Below are 19,548 nucleotides of genomic sequence, written 5' to 3'. Positions count from 1 at the left end.
CTGGAGAGTCGAATCTATATCAAGAAACGCGGGGGCGGAGCTGAGTCGAGGGCCAGCAGTTGCTGTTTAAGAGTTTAGGCCAATCACCCATCAGCTCCACTTCTCTCGACCAATAGAAAGTGGGCTAGGGCGCAGAGGTGGAAAGTGCGGCTACACGAGCAGGTATCAGAGCCAATCAGCCGTAGACCTCGTTCCCGTCCGCCAACCGGCAAGGAGAGCGGGTCTGTGGGCGGGAGGCCGGAGCAGCTGTCAGGCTGAAGTCCGGCAAGCTACGCGCTGCTGGACGGCTGGAGAAAACGCGGCGCCGGGCCGGGCCCTGGAGATGGTCCCCGGCGCCGCGGGCTGGTATTTTTTCGCGCTGTGGCTCCCCGCGTGCGTCGCGGCCCATGGTAAGCGGCAACGGGCGGGGCTGTGGGGCGGGGCTGACCGTCCAGCTTGCGCGCGTCTCGGGCCAGGGGCCACGGGTCACCTTGGGGACCCCACGAGTTATGAGTCGGGTAGGTCTGGAGACGGGCGGCTAGCGTGAGTGGGTGGGTGCTGTTCTATAGGGATGTGAGTTGGGCGCAGCTTCAAGCTGGGTTCTGAATCCTCAGTTACCCACGTCGAAGCTGCCCCCACCCCCCTCCAATAAGGACAACCCCAGGGACTTGAGTTGCGAACAGGAGGAAGCACAAGGGACAGATGGAGGCACGAGCCAGAGATATATATGTCAGCCTTCACATATATACTACAGGATCACACATTCCTACATGTGGGTTCACACGCCCAAGCATTCACCTACACAACCCACTTGCACCTGCACAAGCACATAAATATATATACTATACACGTACATGAGGTATATCTACCCACAATTTACATAGAAAGGCATATGCAAATGTCAAGCAACGGTGTGGGAGAGGGGGCAAGAGGGAGTCGTTTAACGCTAATCCAGTATGGCTTCCCCCGGATGTCATTGTATCTGATGGGGAATCCCCACTCCCAGGCTAAAAGGCCATTATACCCAAGTGCCAAGCTCATGGAGCTCTACCTGGTGGCTGAGTTTTGGACAGTAGACAAGGACAGCTAGAGCCACAATCAATCTCAACCCTGGCATACGGTGATAGCTTGGTTTGTTTATTAACAGACCTATGGCAGCAGCTTCCTTCCTTCAATATTTATCAGTCTCTCCCTCTAAGGAATCCAGGGACTCAGATCCAGCTAAATCATTAGGCTTTGATGCTGAAAAGAAGTTCCCATACCCAGAAAATTCGGGTGGTTCTGGCAACTCTCCTGCTCAGGACAATGGAGCTAGACATAGTTATTTTTCATTCATTCAATAACCTTTACTGAGCACCCACTACATTCTGGCCACTATGTTGGCAACAGGGATTACAAACTTAACAATCCTTGTCCTAGTGGGGAAAGCAGACATTAAAAAGTAGGAATACTATAAAATATGAATTATGTTGAATGTATCAAATGGGAAAAAAAAGTATATTTTGACTAGGAGGATAGGGCAATCATAAGGCAAAAACTTAGATCTGGGAAAGTGACATTTAGGCTGTATCTTAAAAAATGACTGGAAGTGAGTCAGGTAAAGAAGTGGGATGATACAGGAATAGGAAACATTCCAGGTAGAGGGGAGAGCTTGCAGAAAGACCCAAAGAAGTGAAGAAACTGAAAGGAGGCCAGTGTAGCGTGGGAAGGAGATGAGGTTGAAGCAGTGGCCAAGAATCAGATCATACAGGGTCTTTTAGACCATAGTGCAGTGTCAACTTCAGCAATTTCCTTTGCACTAAAAGTGCAAAGGAAATTGCTGAAGAGCACTGAAGCCCTGGGAGTGAAAATACGATAATTCCTAAGATGTTTTAAGATCCCTGGCTTTACCAGGAGTGGTGGTGCATGTCTGTAATCCCAGTGATTTAGGACCTTGAGGCAGGAGAATGGCAAGTTTGAGGCCAGCCTCGATAATTGAGACCCTCAGTAACTTAGCAAGACTCTGTCTCAAAAAATAAAAAGGGATAGGAATGTAGTTCAGTGGCAAAGCACCACTAGATTCAACCTCCAGTTACCTTCAAAAAAAAAAAATCCCTGGTGTTTACTTGGTGGATGGACCTTGGCAAGCCAAAATAGAAGCAGATGGAATACTGAGGCAGGAGGATGGTCTGATCCCAGGAGTTGAAAACCAGCCTGGGCAACATAGTGAGACCCTGCCTCAGACAAGAAAAAGGAAAGAAGAATGGAGGCAGTAGACCATTAAGAAACTGAAACTAGGGCTGGGGATATGGCTCAAGCGGTAGCGCGCTCGCCTGGCATGTGCGCTCGCCTGGCATGTGCGCTCGCCTGGCATGCACGCGGCCTGAGTTCAATCCTCAGCACCACATCAAAATAAAATAAAGATGTTGTGTCCACCGAAAACTAAAAAATAAAATATTAAAAATTCCCTCTCTCTAAAAATAAATAAAGCTGAAACTAGACTGGGGTTGTAGATCAGTGGTGGAGCACTTGCCTCACATGTGTGAGGCACAATTTTCGATCCTCAGCACCACCATATAAAAATAAATAAATAAAATAAAGGTATTGTGATCATCTATAACTAAAAATATTTTTTAAAAAGAAACTCGAAGCTGGGGATGTGGCTCAAGTGGTAGCATGCTCGCCTGGTGTGCGTGAGGCACTGGGTTCAATTCTCGGCACCACATAAAAATGAAATGATGATATTGTGTCCACCTAAAACTGAAAAATAAATATTAAAAAAAGAAAAACTCTCAGGAAAGATATCATAACTGGACTAAGGGAATGACAGTGAACTGGAGTTAACTTCCAAATTTCACTTAGGAATATTTTTGTGTTCAGGACACTGTATCTCCACTGTGAATTTCCCAGGTCCACTTTAGAGCAAAGGTGAATTAAACATAGATAGACCTCTCGTTCTTCCTGGCTCACCTAAAGCAGCAGCAGCAGGAAATATAAATCTCTGAGGTTACTAACTCCACATCAATTCTCTTCCTCAGGGGTGGGGACCCACACTCCCATCCAAAGGACCCAAGACTATAGTTAACTCAGTTGAAGACATGGGGTCTGTGATCTAAACCAGAACCGGCTTGTTCCTGGGAGGTTTTTCACCTGTACTCTTTATCCTTTAGGCTTACGCATCCATGATTATTTGTACTTCCAAGTGCTGAGTCCTGGGGACATTCGATATATCTTCACAGCCACACCTGCCAAGGACTTCGGTGGTATCTTTGTAAGTCCAAGGATGTACCTGATCTCTGATCCTCAGCTCTGCCCCTTTGCCTCCCTGAGCTCTGGTGACTCTGAGTCAGGGAAGGAGAGAGTTCAGCTATGCTCTGGAGGAGCTGCAGTACAGAAAAGAAGCGCTTCCAACTACTTCCCCAAGCATACAATAGACTAGGTACCATGAAGGGACAAACCATCTCTTTGGGGGTCATGAAATAGTGAAAAAACAAGTGCACCAAGCTTCTCTGCCGGCTCTACCTCTGGACACCTACTTTCTTGAGTCTATGACCAATTACCTACCTAGCTCAAAGCAACGTGGGTTGGGGTTGGACAACCAGATAGGCCTTTGTGAGAATCAAGGCTGGAGTGCCCAGCAACACAGAAACCACTTCACATTTCCTTCACTCTTTATGATGAGGGCCAGTAAGATGGGCCGGTCAAGCCCAGTCCCAAAGCAGATGTGTCTGGTCTTCTTATACTTTCTCCTGTTCAAATGCCTAAACATTTTTTAGCACACAAGGTATGAGCAGATTCATCTTGTCCCTGCTGAACCTCCAGAAGCTTGTGGGGAACTCAGCAACGGCTTCTTCATCCAAGACCAGATTGCTCTGGTGGAGAGGGGGTAAGGAGTCAACGGGCATGGCACAAGTAGGGGGCAGGCATAGGGCAGATTCTGAGATCATGGCCGGTGGTGGTAATAGCTGGTTTTGAATTCTTTGAAAGACTCAAGGCTATCCATATTTTTGGCTTTGTACTTAGGATTATAACAAGTTCTACATGATCCTTCTTTCTCCTCTGACCTCACCTCTTCCAGGGGCTGCTCCTTCCTCTCCAAGACCCGGGTGGTACAGGAGCACGGTGGGCGGGCCGTGATCATTTCTGACAATGCAGTTGACAATGACAGCTTCTATGTGGAGATGATCCAGGACAGTACCCAGCGCACAGTGGACATCCCTGCTCTCTTCCTGCTCGGCCGAGATGGGTGAGGGGGGTCCTTGTCTTCGGCTGTCAGCAGCAACTGGGTAACATGACTTGGGAGGTGAAGGGTAACCACCAGCCCCTTCCCATAGACCTCATCTTGGGGTGCCTCAGTTGGAGGGCAAAAAGACTCCTTGGGCTTCAGAACCCAAGAGTGATGGGGAAAGTGGGACATGTTGCGATGCTCAGAAAATGTGATCACCACCACCTCTCTTCATGCCCTCCTAGCTACATGATCCGTCGCTCCCTGGAACAACATGGGCTGCCATGGGCCATCATTTCCATCCCAGTCAATGTCACCAGTATCCCCACCTTTGAGCTGCTGCAACCTCCCTGGACCTTCTGGTAGAAGAGCTGGACTCACATTCCATCCATAAGCAACTCTGAGCTGGGAAGGGGAGACCCAGGAATTCTACTATTTGGAATTTGGGGATAGCACCTGGGGACAAGTGGAGCCAGGTAGAGAAAAAGGGCTTGGGCCTTAGGCAGGCTGAGGGAGGGAAGCCACACCACTGGCTTTCCCATCCTCAGGGACTCCAAGGACATCTCATGCTACAGGAAGAGGGAAGAGCCAAGCCCCCAGGGCTTCTGGCTAGAATCTGGACCAAAAGAAGCCAAAGGCAGGCAGCCTGAGAGCTGTCTGTAACCTGTCACATCCCACCTGGTTCAGCCTCCCCGACCCAAGGTCTCCTCACAGTGACCTTCACAGCAGTTGCTGGAGTGATTTAAGGAACTGGTGTTTGGGACTCAATAAACCATCACTGACTTTTTAGCAATAAAGCCTCTCATCAGGGTTGCACCTGTGTCCTAGAATAAAACACACGGATGGGAGGGGCCTCCAGACTCACATCTCTGGTCCCAGTTTTTTTTGTTGTTTGTTTCATTGTAGAACTGGGGGTAGAAATCAGGAGCACATCCTACCATTGAGCTACATCCCCAGTCCTTTTTTTTTTTCTTTCTTTTTTTTGGAGACAGTTGCCAAGGCTCAAACTTGCAATCCTTCTGCCTCAGCCTCCTGAGTAGCTGGAATAATAGGCATGTGCCACCATACCTGGACCATACAATCATTTTGAGGGGATGCAATTAAGGCCCAGAGAAGACAAGGACTTGCCCAAGGTCCAGCACTCAGACTGCTAGTCTTGGATCCCAACACAGCTTTATGTTCAAGAGCTCAAGAAACCCCAAGGAGGTGAAATTCAGCCCCCTGGAAAGAAGACTCATCTTGTAGCCTAGTGCTAGGGATCAAGATTGGACCTTAGGGGTCCCATGTTCTGACTTTAGAAATATTTGTACAATAGGTTGCTGAGACCAGAGATGCAGCTCCCTATCTGCCCCCATCTAGTTTAACCTGAGCCTCCAGGCACCCATCTACATTTATTCAGCAAGCTATTCTCAGCTATTATCTACAAAGCATTCCTGTAGAGGCCTGTCACCACTCATGTTTTATTGAGGACAGTGGGCAGGCAGGATGGGAAAGGGTTGCTGGCTGCTGTGAAGGAGTAAGAACCCAATAGGTGAGGGGGCCAGACAGGCAGGTTCAACCTAACTCCATGATCCAATCAATAAATGTCCTGTGGGTGGAACCTGCCCTCCCTGAGATCCCTCAGCTGGGGGATATGACAGGACCTCACAGAAGGTAGGCAGGAAGGAATTGGGAATGATGGATGTAATTCCTCCAGCACCTTACCCAAAAGTGAGAGTGCTCATCTGGGAAAAGGAGGGGACAGTCAGCTAATCTCTGAGCATCTAACCTAGCTCCTCTACATTTCTGGAAGACTTCAATGTTCTTCTGTAGAGATCCTAAAGATGGAGACTGAGGCCAGGAGAGCCCTTCACTGACCCATTTTAACTGGCCCCAGGGAAGACTAGAACATTCTAAATTAAGGAACATAGACCTGTCAGCCATACTGCTAGAGTCCTCAGCGGGAAAGGGTGATGATCATCCATGCACCCCTCCTAAGGAAGGCAGAGGCTTTCCCCATACCCCATGGGGCCAGCACTGTGCCAGGGCATGAGAGGAAAGGCACGAGGTACAGAGATTCTGGGGTCTGGAAAGGAGTTAATCTCCACTTCCCCTGATATCCAAACAGTGGGAAGGGTATGTGTGTGTGAGGGGCAGGGGTGGCAGATTCCCAGTGTTCCCTGGGAGTGGGCCTCAGGGAAAATGCTCTAGAGGTCCAGACCCTTGCCTTACCCTATTGGGCTAGCGGGCAAACCATTGTCTTATCAACTATAGCTGTGGCAGGTGGAGCAAGGACAGTGGGGTACCTCCTCTTTCCATTTCAGTGACATCATCTGTGCTCATTTACCACTTTTTACCCCCTCAAAATAATAGCCAATTGAGAGGGAAAAAGCCTCAGGTGAGTGGATGAGTATAGACCAAGGGGCCAAGGAGAAGAGACACTGTTAGGGCCTGACCCTGGTTCCAGCCCCTCACATCTACAGTGGAGTGACCTCGGGGGAGGCCGGTTCTGGAAGGCTCAGTGACAGCAAGGGGCCTGAGCCAACTCAGCAGCAGTGTTCAGGGCATGAGGTCTAGTGGGGGACATGGGGTCCAGTCTCTGTCCTACCCTCAGGCAGCGAGCACTGGAAGGGGGAAAGCAGGCAATGGGAGTCGGGGGGCGGGGGGGGTTCCTTCCAAGCCTCTTGTCTTGGGGAAGGACCTCCTATCCCAGCAGGATCTGGGGCAGGGCCACTTCTGGACAGAACAAATCACACATCAGTCATCTCATCCCCTAGCTCTGCATCTTCTGGTTCTCCTTCCTCCTCCTCTTCTTCCTCCTCCTCTGAGGTCACGTTGGGTTCATCAGCCTCTGCCAGGCATTTGGGGCAGGAACAGACAAACAGATAATTCTCCCTGCAGGGATGGGGGAATGATGAAGGTAAAAAGTCAGGCAGCTACTGGGATAGAGGAACCCACAGCCCAGCTACCCAACCATGTCTCCAGCTGGCACCTGAGGATCTTGTGGCGGCTGTGGCGGCTACGCTCCCGCTGACAGCAGTCTAGATAGCTGATACAGATTTCCTGTGGGGCAGAGGAGAGATGGGGTCTGAGGGTCTGTGCTCTGCATTCAATAGGATAAGGGCCTCCCCAACAACTGTCCTATCTCCAACCACTGCCCATCCCAGGGAGCCAGAACTGAGCTGCCCTTCAGTGAAGGGATGGGCTGCCCTAATCCATTCCATCATTCCTTCAGTGGGCAGGTGCTCTGAAATTTCAACAACCCATGTTTGAGGTTGAGAGGAAACTGAAGTTAGCCACTGACCATGGTGAAAGTCAGTAAATGGCCAACATCTATGGCTGAAATTGGAGGTTATCTTGATGTGAGGCTACATGGCCTGGAAGATGATTCCAATCAGGATCTGTGCACTGAGCTCACAGCCAAGACCCCAAACCCACACTAGCCACCACAGCTCAAGGCACAAAGAGCTACCTCCTGCTTTCTTAGGAGCTATAGATCTGTCCATCAAAAGGTGGCTGGGACAGGAACCTGGGAATATAGCTGTCCCTCAAACACTGCTCTAGAGTTATTTTTTGAAGAAGTGTTGTAGGGTTAGAACATGTGAAAAGAGTAAGGCCTTGAGGCGTATGGGATTCATCCAACAGCCTGAACTTTGAGGGGCTCTAGTTACTGCTGTTCCAGATCCCTGAAGATAACTTACCAAACCCACTGCCCACCCTGACCCCTATGGCCCTGGCCTCCCTCACCTCTCCTGGCTTAATATCCTCCAGGGCGGTCACATGCAAAAGGAAGTTGTTTTCTGGGAAGGAAGTCTCTGCATTAGGGACACAGCTGTGGTTGCCTGGGTCACAAGAGGAGTGTAATGAAGATTAATGACAACAATAACAAAAAAGTCTCTCAATTCTGCAGAGCATTTCCTTGTTCTCTGAACCCCGACAATCTGAGCAGGTTCTAGACCCCAGGTTTCCTGCCTCCACATCCACTCTTCTTCCCTGAAGACCATGGTGCACAGGCACAATGCACTGCCCCATCAATCTGGGCTCCAGTCTCTCAAGACTGGCCAACTTCAATCTCAGTTGTGTTCCCACTGTCTCACTAGGGGAGGGACAGGGCTCTGAAGGAATGCCTGCACCAGACCACTTAACTCAGTTCTGTCATCTATTGGATATGGTCCCAGCTTACTTGGGCCCTCTGAATAATCAGTTTGGGAGGCACAGAGTGGCCCTGAGGTCTAGGAGGAGGGGCGTGCTGTGAGGAAACCAGGAAGCTGAGGCCTAAGATCAGAAAAAGACAGTGTGGGAGCTGGTCCTGGCCCTCCCCGACATATCTGAGGAGACTTGCCTTCCAGCCTGAGCTCCCTCTGCCTAGGATCTTGCGGGCCTCCTGGACTCTTCCAACGCTCCCCTATCCCACAGGGCAGAAAAGTACAAAGCCCACACTTCCCCTTGCATGAAGTAGAGCTCTGTGCCTGCCTTAGGCATGGCCTGGTCCACTGTAAATTTTTATATATTAGCATCTATTAACTCGAGCAATGGGTTGGGGATGTAGCTCAGTGGTAGAGGGCTTTATTTGTACGCCCAAGGCACCGAGTTCCCTTACGAAAAGAGAACATACAGTTAAATAAATGACTGAAAAAATATAATGGAGTAAAAAGGCCCAAGGGAATCCCAAAGCTCAGCCTTAACCCCACTCCCAAACTCAACCCCACCAGCCTAGAAAAGGACCAATTGAGAAAGATAAAATGTGGTGGTGAGACCACCTGGCAGAAATGGGTGGGCTTGTGGGGCACAGTGGCGCACACCTGTAATCCCAGCCACTTGGGAGGCTGAGGCAGGAGGATCGCAAGTTCGAGGCCAGCCTCATCAACTTAGCAAGACCCTCAGCAACTCAGTGACACCCTGTCTCAAAATAAAAAGGGCCAGGAATATAGCTCAGTGGTAGAGAACCCCTGGATTTAAATCCCTAGTACAAAAAATAAAAGGAAGGAAGAAGGAAGAAAGAAAGAAATGGGTGGCCCATCCCTTCCAATGTCATGACTCACAGCAGCTCTGAAGCACAAAGAGGCCAGATCCTTCACAGTTAAGGAACTCGCCAGTTGCTGTAAGATAGTAATATACAGATAGTGTTCTACCCATTTTACAGGAGGGAGAAGAAAACTAGGCTTACAGGACAGGCACCAGCTCCAGTGACCTGCCACCTACCACACTAATGCACCCAGGCCCTACCTAAACTTGCTTCTCTGAGGCTCAAGCCTTGCTCTTCTGTCTGCAACATCACCCTATTTGTCCGGCACTCCCCCTCCTCCCAGCAGAGCCTCTGGATGGATCTCAGGGCCATTTCTCACCTGCATGTCCTGTGGACAGTTCTGAAGCATCCCATCAACCACCCCTTGCCATTAGCTCAGAGGTCCCTGGGAAACGACTATATCTATCATCTGACTGAGGGGTCTCCAAGGTTGGGTGAGGTCATGGCCCCATCTCACCAACCTGCCTCGATGTCCTTGTACAGCTGGTCAATGAAGGCGTCCAGCTGCTCGCGGTCCTGAGGCTTCAGCTCCAGAGCATCACAGGCATGGACCCACTGGCTCAGGGAGCTGAGGGTGCCAGGCAGCCCGTGGTTGGAGAGAAGGCCCAGGTCACAGGGCTCTCCACCTCCAGGAGAGTTAAGCCCAGGCAGAAGGATCTCCCATCCCATTTCTTTCTCTAGGGTAGGGGCCCCGTCTTCCCCAACATATCAAGGCCCCCAGGACAGACTCCACTGCTTCATTTCTCCCCCCTCCCCCCCCACCACATCCAGTTCAGTGCTCTAGCCAGAGTCACAACCTGCCCCACCCCAATGTTGAAAGAAGCTATGGCTACTTTCCTCGCTCAGTCTTCCACCCGAGCCCCAAGAGATCATGTAATAGCTCTAGGACAATCTCTTCTAACCTGGTCCCAATTCCTTGGCCATTTGTCCCAACAAGAGCAAAGAGAGACCGAAATCCATCTGGAGTGAACCACTGTGGGAGAGAGAGGAGATGAGCACTCAGGTTATAGCCACTTGTTTTTCTTCCTGATAGAACTCTGTTCAATAAGACTTCTGAGGGCTGGGGATATAGCTCAGTTGGTAGAGTACTTGCCTCACATGCACAAGGCCCTGGGTTCAATCCCCAGCACCACACACACACACACACACAAAGACTCTGAGAGTCAGTCCCATCCTGGTTCCAGGAGACCCAGTAAGTAGGCTTTGGCTCAGCTGTTCTAGGAGAAGCTGATTCAGTTGCTCTTGGAGAACTGCAACAACCAGGAAGCCATTGGTCCCATCCTCCCCACACTTACCTGGCTAAGTGCTTCCTCATAAAGGGCTTCTGTGAAGAGTTTCCGCAGAAATTCCAGTTGGCCCTGGTTTAGGGGAGGCAAGGAAAGACTTGCATTTCTGGGGATTTCCCCTTAGCACCCAAGTAGGGCCTAGATGATCAGGTGAGGGAAGGAAAAAGGGGCTGCTTTCATCTTCAAAGAGCAGTCCGCTGGCCTGCTCCAACCCAGGGTGGTGAACTCAAACTTACTGTTTTCTGGTACTTGCACCAGCAAGGCAGAAGCAGCCTGGCTTAGAATATCTACCTTTGCTCCCCCACCCTGACCTTCAGGCCAGCTTGGTCCTCCTCTTCCTTCCTCTGAATTCAATATAGGAGGGCCCACCCCAGGCACATCCCTTCCACATAGCTGCCTCTACCCTCTCACAACTCTGTGTGGGAATCTGCTGTCTTCAGTAGGAATCTGTGCTCTGATTGAGAATGGATACTCAGCACATTGGCAGTTTCACAGTTCTCCCTGACCTTGAGGACCCCCAGCTCCACATTCTCCATTACACCTGATTTGCCACCTGCTAACCTCTGACAGGGGTCTCATTTTCACTTTCCCATATTGATCATTCTCAGGACAGGACATCCAACCCCTCCTTCCTCTGTCACCACCCTAGTTGCCCACTTCTCAAATTTTAGGTCCACATTAGGTCACAAAGATAAAGAGCAGTAGGAACTTAAGTCCTCTGAATGAGATTTTCAGGCCCAAGTTTTAACCCCTTCCTGTACCTGGAGAAAGACCAAATCTGGAGTTCCCCACAGGTAGCTGCAGTTCCTCCCTGGGCTATCTGGGAAGGGTGAGGGGTGAAGACAAGTCATGGAAGAAGACTAACCTTGAATTTGTCCCCCAGGAGTTTGTGGACAATTTCCTCTTCCTCGTTGGCTGTTTTGTTACAGAACTGGGAGAAGAGCCTGATCCAACGGTCCTTGTCCTTTGCCTGCAGTGGATAAATATACTTGAGGGCCTTGATCTGTTGGGGAGGATGGGGCCCCTACCCTAAAGAAAGAAATGGGGTGGTGGTGGGAAATCATTCTGCCTGGGCTTAACTTGCCTGGAAATTATATATTTTATATAAATATAAAATACATTTATATATATATATATATATTTTTTTTAAAATATATTTTTACAATTTTATTTTTTTATGTGGAGCTGAGGATTGAAGCCAGTGCATCATGTGTGCTAGGCAAGTGCTCTACTACTGAGCTTCAACCCTAGCCCCAATATGTTTATATTTTATAAATATAAATAGAATGGTCACAGACACCCACCTCCTTACTGCCTATGTGAAATGGACAGTCAATGTTTTTAAACACTTGCCATCAGAGAATGATGACCATGCATGAGCTTCTAGGGTCCCTGCCTGTGCTTGAAACTTCATACCCACCCTGCCCACACCCAGCTATCTCCCCAGCAGGAACCAGGCCTGCCAGTGCAAAATACTTGGAAAATAGGAGAATGATGCTGAAGAATGATGGTATCCACGGAAGGGAGTTAGAGTGGCTTCTCTCACTTTATGTAAGAGATACAATCCTAAAAAAGTGATGCTTTATAAATCAATGCATGAATTGTTACCACACAATCTCCTCATAGGTCGAAGACAATAGGCAAAACAAGCTCCAGCTCCCTATGCCCAATGTATGTTTAATATACTCATACAGCTAGCTTTCTACAGCAAGCAGCTCTCCTTTAAGAGGTCAGGAGTAACTATCAAGCTAGGATATTGAGGTTATAGGAAGGATGAGGCCCAGAGTTGAATGGGGCAAGTTAGTTTCCCTGGAAGGGTCAGGGAGCTCACCTGCTTTACTGTGGCCACCATCCGGGCCATTAGCATGATGCTTGCAGTCTCAGGGGGGTAGTGAATACTCCTGGGGAAACAGAAAAAAATGTTCAGGCTAGAGCTGGACGTGGCGGTGCACACCTGTAATCCCAGCAACTCAGAAGACTGAAGCAGGAGGACTGCAATTCTGAGGCCAGCCTCAGCAATTGAGGGAGGCCCTAAGCAACTTAGTGTGACCCTGTCTCAAAATTTAAAACTAAGACTAGAGATGTGGCCCAATGGTTAAACCCCTGGTTCAATCCCCAGTTCCAAAGCCAAAATTTAAAATTAAATAAATAGCCAGGCAAGGTGATGCACACCCATAATCCCAGCGGCTTGGGAGGCTGAGGCAAGAGAATAGTGAGTTCAAATCCAACCTCAGCAAAAGCAAGATGCTAAGCAAATCAGTGAGACCTTGTCTCTAAATGAAATATAAAACAGGGCTGGGGATGTGGCTCAGTGGTTGAGCATCCCTTAGTTTGATCCCTAATACCTCCCAGACAATTAAATAAATAAATAAATAAATAGGGCTGGGGATGTAGCTCTGTGGTTAAGCACCCCTGGGTTCAGTCAAAAAAAAAAAAAAAAAGTTCAGACTAGAAATTTTCTCCTTAAGTCAGGTGCAGTGGCACATACTAAAATTCCAGCTACTTGGGACAATGAGGCAGGATAACAAGTTCAAGGACAGCCTAGGCAACTCAGCAAGATCCTGTCTCAAAATTAATTTTAAGAAGAGGAGAGGAAAAGAAGCTTATTCTCCAGTAACTGAGTTCTGCAAAACTCAATCTGACCACTACAGAGGAATCTCCCTATTGATTCCATCAATTACCAAAGAGAGACAGTCATTGGCAGGACTTAGGCAGACTTTGCATCCCTATGGGATTAATGGGGCTCTTTTGGGGAGCATGTAAATGCTGAGAATGGCAGGACTGGCAGGCAAGACTCAAGGCAGGGAGTTGGGTGCTATGACTTTTGTCTAAGTGGAGGAAGATTCTGGGGAATGGTAACTAAAGAAATCTGTCAACATCTATTGAACCTAAGCAGGCAGGTAAGAAGGGAGGGATAAAGGAAAGAAAGAAGAAGCCTACCTCCATGCTTCCTGCAGCTTATTGAGAGGATGCAGGGGGTCATCCTGGGAGGGACCTGGGCACAGGACCCGGTGGTATTGTTCCGCAGCTGCCAGCTGACATTCCGCACTGCAGTACATTACCTATTAGGTGGGGAGGAGGTCAGAACCCTAGGATCTGGCCGTGGAGTAAGGAATGGAGGCACAGACATCCCCTTGGGTACTCACCTCCAACTGCATTCCTTCCACAAACAGCCTCTGGGCAGGAGCTCAGAGGATATTACAAGATGAAAAAATATAGAGGGTGCTCTGAGGGCATGCAGGAGGGCACCTAACATAAGCTTGTAAAACCACAGAATGGAAAGAGCGAGGCCCCCAAGAAAAAGGCAATCATCCATCAAGTCCATTTTCTGGACAATGAAATTGGGACAAAGAGCATGAAACTGAAATAATTACCAAGCCGTTCTAATGTCTTAACCTACATGTGGTTCTCAAGGGCCATGACCAGGTCTATCTGGGCTTTTGTCTCCCCAGTGAGGACTTCAACTAAGGCCTCCCACTCCCTCCCCCCTTCAGGTGAACTCCTCGGGATGGCTTACCTGGCAGTGGGGACAGTTCTGGTGGAGATCCTTGCGCACAGTGCATAACTCTGGATGAGGCAGAACCTGGCCTGGCTTCCCAGTCAGCCTCTGGGCATTCTCCTCTGCCTTCTCCAGTGCCCGTAGGCAGTGGTCACAGGCTGGGGTGAAGCCAGACATAGGAATGTAAGTGTCCCAAGAGGAGGGTGCCACATCTGTCCTTTGTACAGCAATATTCTCTGGCTAGAAGAGCACCTGGCATACAGTAGGTACTCCATAAAGTTTGGGGAATGAATTAGTGAATAATGAATGGAATTAATAAAATGAATGAATTTCATGTATCCAAAGGTGGATGATCCCTTCCTCCAGCTCAAGAACCCCCAGCCCCTCCTTCCAACTTTCCCTACTTATCCATCAGACTCAGTCTGTGGGGCTTCTCCTGCCAGCCCTAGGCTGGGTTTTTCCTACACTCTGGAGCCAACTGGCCCTCTTTTCATGCTTGTTCTCAGTTTAAGAAAAGTGTTAAGTGTGTGGCCAGCAAAGCTAAGGCATCCTACTTGCTCTGACCTCTAATTCAGACTGTTGAACAAGGGTCATACAGCTGCATCTTGGTGGGGGGTCCACTTTGGCATAGAGCCCTTCAGCATAACATATAGACCCTTATACTATGGGTCAAGACTGATTTCTGCCTGAGTGACAGCCCTCTCCCAGGGCTGAGGAGCCTGCTACTGCCCGTACACAGCCCCAAACTCCTGAGAGTGGACAGAGGTGTGGTTCTGGTCAGGTACAGTTCTCCAGAGGAAGACAGCATTTTCTCCCAACATCCACAATCCCAGAGACATCAGCCAGTATGAATGTATGCAGAGCTCTTCCATGTATAACAGTGACCAGGTTCAACAGCCATAAGGAATAGGTGAGATGTGCTCACCTCGGTACCGATAAAGTGCATTCCAGAGAAACTGTGCAGCCACCAGGGGCCTTTCTACGAAGATGGTCTCTCCCTTCCGGATCAGCTGTGTAGCAAACAGTCCCTTTCCCTAAAAGCGCAGAGAAGAAACAGGATGGTCATTAGAAAAGACAAGAGACATAGTTCCAAGGGCTCCCAGAAGGCCATCTGGCCCTACCTTCACATGCTCCTCTTGGCAGAAGCCTCAGGGAGAGTGGTCAATAGACTCCACAACTGCCTCCTCTGGAAAGGCAGCCGGGACCTACTTTCAGTTACACCTCTTTCAGTCCATTTAGAGCAGAAGGTCTTGCCTGGGAGGGAGTCACCACAGCAGCCATCTTAGGCTACTCAGGAGAGGAGAATTTTTAGAATTGCCAAAGCAAGGCCAAGGCTCTAGCAGGTTGAAGCCTCCTACACCAGGAGCCAGTAAGGCAAGGCAGGCTTTTTGGTCTCCCAGATCCCTCCAGATCCCAGCAGAGGTGCTGCTGCTTGGGATTACAGAGAACTCCACATCCTAGGAGAAGGAAACTCAGTTTGAGAGAGAACTGCTCTTTTCCTTAGTCAGCTGGATACCCAGGGTATCTAGCACAGTGCCAGGTACCTGCTCAAGGAATGCACTGAAAGGAATGAGCTAATCCTAGCACCAGCTCTAGTATTAATTTGATGTGAACTTTTGAGCCAACTGCTTTACATCTTTGCATCTGTTTCCCACATGAGAAGTACTGTAATAATATCTACCAGATGGTTTCCACGACGCAATAATATAACATAGGGGAATGTCCCTGATGAGCTATTGCTTCTTATTTTTCAATGTGAGGTGCTTGATTGTCACCATGAGCACTGCCTGGGACACTGTTAGAAATGCAGAATCCTAGGCCCCATCCCCGACCTACTCAATCAGAATCTGTGTCTTAAGATGTTCTGATGATTCCTAGGATGCTGAAGTCTGAGAAGTGCTGGTCTGTCACACTGTATACATTAGGTATACAACACTATATAACTCATGATGGAAGACAAGAAAGCAACCTGTGAACTGCCATCTCCCAAATGTGTACAAGGACTCAGGAGGTGGCTTCAGAACCCAGACAGTTAGTGGTCATGCTGGTCCTTACTCTGGCTATTCACTTAGAGAAGAGGGTGGTACTCTGCCAACACTGAACTGCCACCACAAAGGGAAAGGGAAAAAAGTGTTTGACACAGCAGTAAGATATCCTGTCACTGTGTCCTCTTGAATAGTTTCCCATGTCCTTTTAGCACTGGTGTTCTGGTAAGACAGAGATTCTGCCAAACTCAGAGCAGCAAAAATGTGTAGAACAGGACAGGCCCTGGGCAACCCATGAGCCACAAGACTCAACCCTTGGAACACCATTGGGAGCTCTCACGGTAGACTGGGACAGGTGAAACAACCAGGGACAAAGCATGAATGCATGCTTGACTGTCTTCCTGGAAACCCCACCCCAATACCTTATAGCCTGACACCCAATCTAGCAAAATGAAAACTTAGCTTCATCTACAGGACAAAGCAACATGAACAGGGGCTGGGGATGCAGCTCAGTGGCAAAGCACTTGCCTAGTAAGCACAAGGCCGTAGATCTGATCCCCAGCACTGCCTGATAATCATAATGATGATGATGATGATCAAGAACAACATTATCTCTGACAATTTCAAATCTCAATATTGGATAAATACAGATCTCCCTTTCCTTTTGTCTGGAGGATCAAATGCAGAAGATATTTAGAAATCAAAACAAAGGAAAAAGAATCAAAGTTGTTCCTTTATAATGCTACTCATTCCCAAAACAGATGAAAGTGTCTCAAGAAAAACAGTTCTACTTCATAATATGAAGGAGTATGAAGAACAGTGAACCTGAAGAGGAGAAATAATACAAACAGATTTGTAATTTGAAAAAGAAGTTTTAAGAAAAGACTATGCAAAATTCTTAAGACCATAGAGTAAATTTTAAAATCCTGATTAAATGATTTTCCACAAAAATACAAATGACCAAAACTGAATTAAAAAAAAAAAAAAGGAAGCCTGGATAAACAAACAGTGCTGAGATCTAGTGTACACCAGCATGGCATTCCAGTTGGCATCACCTAGACCTGATAAGGCTTCTGTCCCAACTGGTCATGTCCCTGGAATAACAGTTTGTACATTCTTGACAATCATCCTGCCAATATTTATAGAAGCAATAAAATAATAGAAAATTACCCCCACAAACAGGCCCCTCATCTACATACATGGTTTCATTAAACAGTTCTCTGAAACTTTCAAAGAACAAGGAATCTCATCTTATCCTAAACCAAGCAAAACCCTCATGTGGTAACCAGAGGAAGATGGCACGAAGAACAAAATCATAAACCAATCCTACTAATGATCACAGATGCAAAAACCCAGGACAATTCATCTTGTTATCAAACCCAAGTAGGTATGTAGATATGTGATTTTATCCAGCAGCAGATTAGGTAAAGGCCTAGAGAGGGTAACCAGCAAGGGGTCTTGATAAAAGGCAAGAAAAGTGGCTGAAGAGATTAAATAAGAAAGAAGTGAAGAAACGAGGGGGATGAGCAACAGTGGGAAGGGCTAATGAAGATAATAGTGAGCTAGGCATGGTGGCACATGCCTGTAATCCCAGCAACTTGAAAGGTTGAGACAAGAGGATTCTGAGTTCAAGGCCAGACTCAGCAACTTAGGGACATCTTGTCTCAACATAAAAAATAAGAAGGGCTGGTGATGTAGCTCAGTGGTAAAGCACTGCTAGGTTCAATCCCCAGTACATATATACACACATACACACACACACACTAGTGAATATTGCTGTAAACTAGGAGTGATATAATGAGACACTAAGACGCCATTAAACTGTGGGCCACCCAGTAGCACTAGAGGCTCCAGGTGGAGTAGAAGAAGTGAGCAACGAAGGAGACCAAGGATGCAGGGGAGCTGATTTCCCAAAAAGAATGCTCCAGATGCTTCAGAATGAGGTCAAGGGAAGCTTGGGCTGGTAAACTGGATCAACATGAAGACGCTGACAGCAGGAGACAGATGACTAGAGGGCTAATATCTTGGGCAAGGGCCAAGGATACATTCAGCCACTACATGTTATTAATTATTCAACCTCAGTATTACCCAAAGAAATGTAAATGAGAACAAAGCAATACCATTTTGTACATATCAACTGGCAAAGATAACTGAGAAAGAAAATAGTGTTGGAGAGAATAAAAGGATGTCTGCACAGAAATTAACTCCAAGACCTTTGATCCCAAAGGTGAATAAGATACAACATAAAGTGCCCATAAACCAGGGTTTGTTTGAGTGAACTTGGCCTTACCGTGGAACAGGCTCCACTCTTAAAAATTAATATGTAGAAATAGGTTTATTGATGTTAAAAGAGTCACTGCTGCATCATAAAAGCAGTTTCTAAAAATGTGGTTTTAATATATACATATTTGCACAAGTATTGGATTATGAATAATTATTGTCTTTACTTCCTTATATGCATCTTCTATTTTCTTTCTTCTACAACGAACTTCTAAAACATGACATCCAAAACGACCACATCATGTCATTCGTGTTTAAATTCATCAAATAATCCCAAGGCCTTTGGGTTTGGTCCAAGTTTCCCAGCACTCAAAAACCCTCTGTAAAGAGTCCTGACCTCTCTCCTTATTCTCCCACCCATATTTCACTCAGAAAGGTCCAGAGGACCCAGGTTTTTATATTTCTCAGTTGCCTCTACCCATCGCGTCCCTGCCAACCGCACCTGGGGCCAGCAGCAATGCTCCCTGCCTAAGCTAGGAGTCCCAGAGCCCACACCCCTTCCCCCCACTGCCCCGTGGGCCTGCCCGGAGCAGCCTCAGCAGGGCCGCCGGGTAGAGGACCAGGTTCCGCTAGGCGGAGGGCGCGCACCGAGACTCCAGAGTCCGGGGTCCATCATGTAAACGCTCCACGAGCTTGGGTACGGGGACAGACAGGGAGCTCCGGGCCGCAAGCTGAGGCCGGGCTGCAGTGTCCATGCTACATTAAGAGCCTCTAGGCTCTGAGCATGGGTGCCCGAGGCTATCTCCAAGACCGGACGGGGTTGGGGCTCCAGGCGGGACCCTCTCCGACCTCACCTTGGCGCTGCTCACAAAACGGACTTCCACGGCGCTCCGGGCCTGGCCCGCCACGCCCACGCAGAAGGAGAACACGTCGCACATGGAGGCCGCCATCTTGGGCGCGCCTCCGCATTCTGACCCTTGACCCCGCCTCGACCCGTGAGGCCCCGCCCCCTTCAGCCCCTCCCGGGGCGTGAGTGCCTGAGAGGCGACGAGATTCGGCTAGTCAGAATTTTGGTCCTCGGGTTGTTTGAGTGGGTGTAGAAGGGTCTGCTTTTGTGCTTTTCCATCTGCACAGTTCTGTGCCTGTGTCTTCATAGCCGGCATCAGCGTCCTGTGTGCTTCCGTAGTTTTGATGTACCTAAGTCCAGGTTCATGTTTATGTGTCCACACAGTTTATGTGTCCACACAGTGACTTGTTTTGTGAAAATCGCTCTTTGGACCAGGCTTGGACACAAGGGGGCCGGGCGGGGGCCGCAGAAGTCCGACATTCCTATTCTCATCCTGAAGGGAAAGACTAGTTCTGAAAAACCA

General features: G+C 48.5%; 2 protein-coding genes across 3 annotated transcripts; one reads left to right on the top strand and one right to left on the bottom strand.

Annotated features, from left to right (window-relative positions):
- Window positions 1–219: 219 nt before the first annotated feature.
- Window positions 220–5,049, top strand: Pradc1 (protease associated domain containing 1). The gene is made up of 5 exons (XM_027934362.2): window positions 220–389; window positions 3,129–3,229; window positions 3,735–3,844; window positions 4,037–4,204; window positions 4,429–5,049. Exons 1-5 carry the CDS (start codon window positions 323–325, stop codon window positions 4,547–4,549), a joined length of 567 nt encoding a protein of 188 aa, XP_027790163.1. The 5' UTR covers window positions 220–322; the 3' UTR covers window positions 4,550–5,049.
- Window positions 5,050–5,619: 570 nt separating this feature from the next.
- Smyd5 (SMYD family member 5) lies at window positions 5,620–19,149 on the bottom strand. 2 transcript variants are annotated; one of them, XM_027934360.2, is made up of 13 exons: window positions 19,033–19,149; window positions 14,899–15,007; window positions 13,992–14,131; window positions 13,415–13,536; window positions 12,306–12,375; window positions 11,340–11,444; window positions 10,484–10,546; window positions 10,091–10,161; window positions 9,650–9,756; window positions 9,205–9,261; window positions 7,910–8,004; window positions 7,155–7,225; window positions 5,620–7,057 (listed from the first exon to the last, which is right to left on the bottom strand). In XM_027934360.2, the coding sequence occupies exons 1-13, from the start codon at window positions 19,126–19,128 to the stop codon at window positions 6,913–6,915; spliced, it is 1,251 nt and encodes a 416-aa protein (XP_027790161.1). In that variant the 5' UTR covers window positions 19,129–19,149; the 3' UTR covers window positions 5,620–6,912. The 2 variants fall into 2 exon arrangements, with proteins under 2 accessions (XP_027790161.1, XP_027790162.1); XM_027934361.2 differs by lacking the exon at window positions 9,205–9,261.
- Window positions 19,150–19,548: the final 399 nt, after the last annotated feature.

The sequence above is a fragment of the Marmota flaviventris genome, chromosome 14 (genome assembly GCF_047511675.1).
Source record: "Marmota flaviventris isolate mMarFla1 chromosome 14, mMarFla1.hap1, whole genome shotgun sequence".
NCBI classification, from domain to species: Eukaryota; Metazoa; Chordata; class Mammalia; order Rodentia; family Sciuridae; genus Marmota; species Marmota flaviventris.
The sequence above is the reverse complement of the archived record's forward strand: the minus strand, read 5'-3'. Positions and strand labels throughout refer to the sequence as shown.

Coding starts and splice junctions, on each gene's coding strand:
- Pradc1 (XM_027934362.2), top strand. CDS start 323: ATGGTCCCCGGCGCCGCGGGCTGGTATTTTTTCGCGCTGTGGCTCCCC. Junction 3,845..4,036: donor ATTGCTCTGGTGGAGAGGGG/GTAAGGAGTCAA, acceptor CACCTCTTCCAG/GGGCTGCTCCTTCCTCTCCA. Junction 4,205..4,428: donor TTCCTGCTCGGCCGAGATGG/GTGAGGGGGGTC, acceptor ATGCCCTCCTAG/CTACATGATCCGTCGCTCCC.
- Smyd5 (XM_027934360.2), bottom strand. CDS start 19,128: ATGGCGGCCTCCATGTGCGACGTGTTCTCCTTCTGCGTGGGCGTGGCG. Junction 12,376..13,414: donor AAGCTGCAGGAAGCATGGAG/GTAGGCTTCTTC, acceptor CTGTTTCCCCAG/GAGTATTCACTACCCCCCTG. Junction 7,058..7,154: donor AGCCGCCACAAGATCCTCAG/GTGCCAGCTGGA, acceptor CCATCCCTGCAG/GGAGAATTATCTGTTTGTCT.